This window comes from Tupaia chinensis, unplaced genomic scaffold, assembly GCF_000334495.1.
Source record: "Tupaia chinensis unplaced genomic scaffold, TupChi_1.0 Scaffold143714_1, whole genome shotgun sequence".
NCBI lineage: Eukaryota > Metazoa > Chordata > Mammalia > Scandentia > Tupaiidae > Tupaia > Tupaia belangeri.
The window spans coordinates 570,831-572,442 of NW_006203562.1; the positions used below are offsets into that span (position 1 = coordinate 570,831).

General features: G+C 39.0%; 1 protein-coding gene across 1 annotated transcript; it reads left to right on the plus strand.

Annotated features, from left to right (window-relative positions):
• Positions 1-317: 317 nt before the first annotated feature.
• On the plus strand, positions 318-596 carry LOC102500685 (thymosin beta-10). The gene has a single exon (XM_006164767.3). It carries the CDS (start codon positions 383-385, stop codon positions 515-517), a length of 135 nt encoding a protein of 44 aa, XP_006164829.1. The 5' UTR covers positions 318-382; the 3' UTR covers positions 518-596.
• Positions 597-1,612: the final 1,016 nt, after the last annotated feature.

The window sequence follows — 1,612 nt, forward strand, 5'->3', positions numbered from 1 at the left end:
CTAGATATTTATAATATGAAGCTAGGGTTGAGCCTTGTGTACTACGTTAAGATCAGTGGGGTTCTTTTGTTTTGCATTCTAGGAGTCATGGGAAGCCACTAAAAGCTCTTGAATAAAAGAGTGCTATTATGAGGGTTGAGTTTTCTGTTCTTCTGGTAACTGGAAGAGAATGAATTGAGTGTGCAGGCAGGGTGAGGGCAAGTGTAGACATAAGAAGATTAGGTGACTTTGCAGAGGGAAAATACTGAAGAAAAAAAAAAAACTGGTGCATTTGAGGAGACGACATTGTCAGAAAATTATCAATTGAGGTCTGCTGCAGCTTCGCGAGTGGGAGTACCAGGAGTCGGGCTCGGAGCGAGACGCCGCAGACCGTTTCAAGAAAATGGCAGACAAACCAGACATGGGGGAAATTGCCAGCTTCGATAAGGCCAAGCTGAAGAAGACGGAGGCGCAGGAGAAGAACACTCTGCCTACAAAAGAGACCATTGAGCAGGAGAAGCGGAGTGAAATTTCCTAAGCACCTGGAGGATTCCCCGCCCTGTCATCTTTGAACCCCCAGTGGTGACGTGGAGGAAGAGCCACCTGCAAGATGGACAGGAGCCATAAGCTGCACTGTGAACAACCCCCCCCCCCCAAAGGGCTTCCACAACGATATCATTGGCCTGTGGGTCTTTGAGGAGACTCCCCTCCTCCCAAAGGACTGCCAAATTCTCCAGTGTGCCCTGGGGTATTATATAGAAAATTATTTGTATGATTAACGAAAATAAAGATTAACGAAAATAAAACACACCTCGTGGCATGGCTGGTAAAAAAAAAAAAAAGAAAAAAGAAAATTATCAATTGATTGGACATCAAAAAGAATGAGGGAATCAGAACTGATTTCTACATTTCAACAAGCAACAGATAATGGCTACAACATGATGACATTTATTCAACAGAAAGAGCAATGAAGATAAATTCTGACCTCCATTTGAGGCCTTTGAATGTGAAATGTGAGCAGCTGAGCTGTGCATCTCTTGACTATATATACAGATTTAACAGTATCAGCCTGATAGGCTGAGTATACTTTTCTTTGATTAGCAAATACACAGTTTCCAAGAACTATAAATTAGTACAGAGAAGAGATGAGGCTAAATTAGAAAGGGTGAAATGTCGCAATGGGGTGAAATATTGTGTGTGTGTGTGTGTGTGTGTGTGTGTGCGTGCACACATGCATGTGTGTGTTTGTTTTACTTATTTAAAGTAAAGATGTGTCTCTTTTAAGTATATTTATGGTTGTGCATTGACTGCTCTCAGGAAAAAAACTAAATCAATACAATTTCTAAATAATTCTTCAATGCAGTCTTTTTTCTTTTCTAGTTTGCTCAGAACTTAAGGAAGGACACAATTAACAAGCAGTTATTACTAAAACTAGAAATAAACAATTCAAGTCATTTTTATAAAAATTGATAAATATTTAAGATATCAATAAGTTCATATATACCAACAGGAATTATTTTTGATGTATTGGATGTGTTTAAATATCCTCTAACCAGTCAAGAAGACTGATTTTCTTAACTCTAAGGTTTTATATATAGTGAATATGAAAACAGTAGCTACGGCATCATAGCAT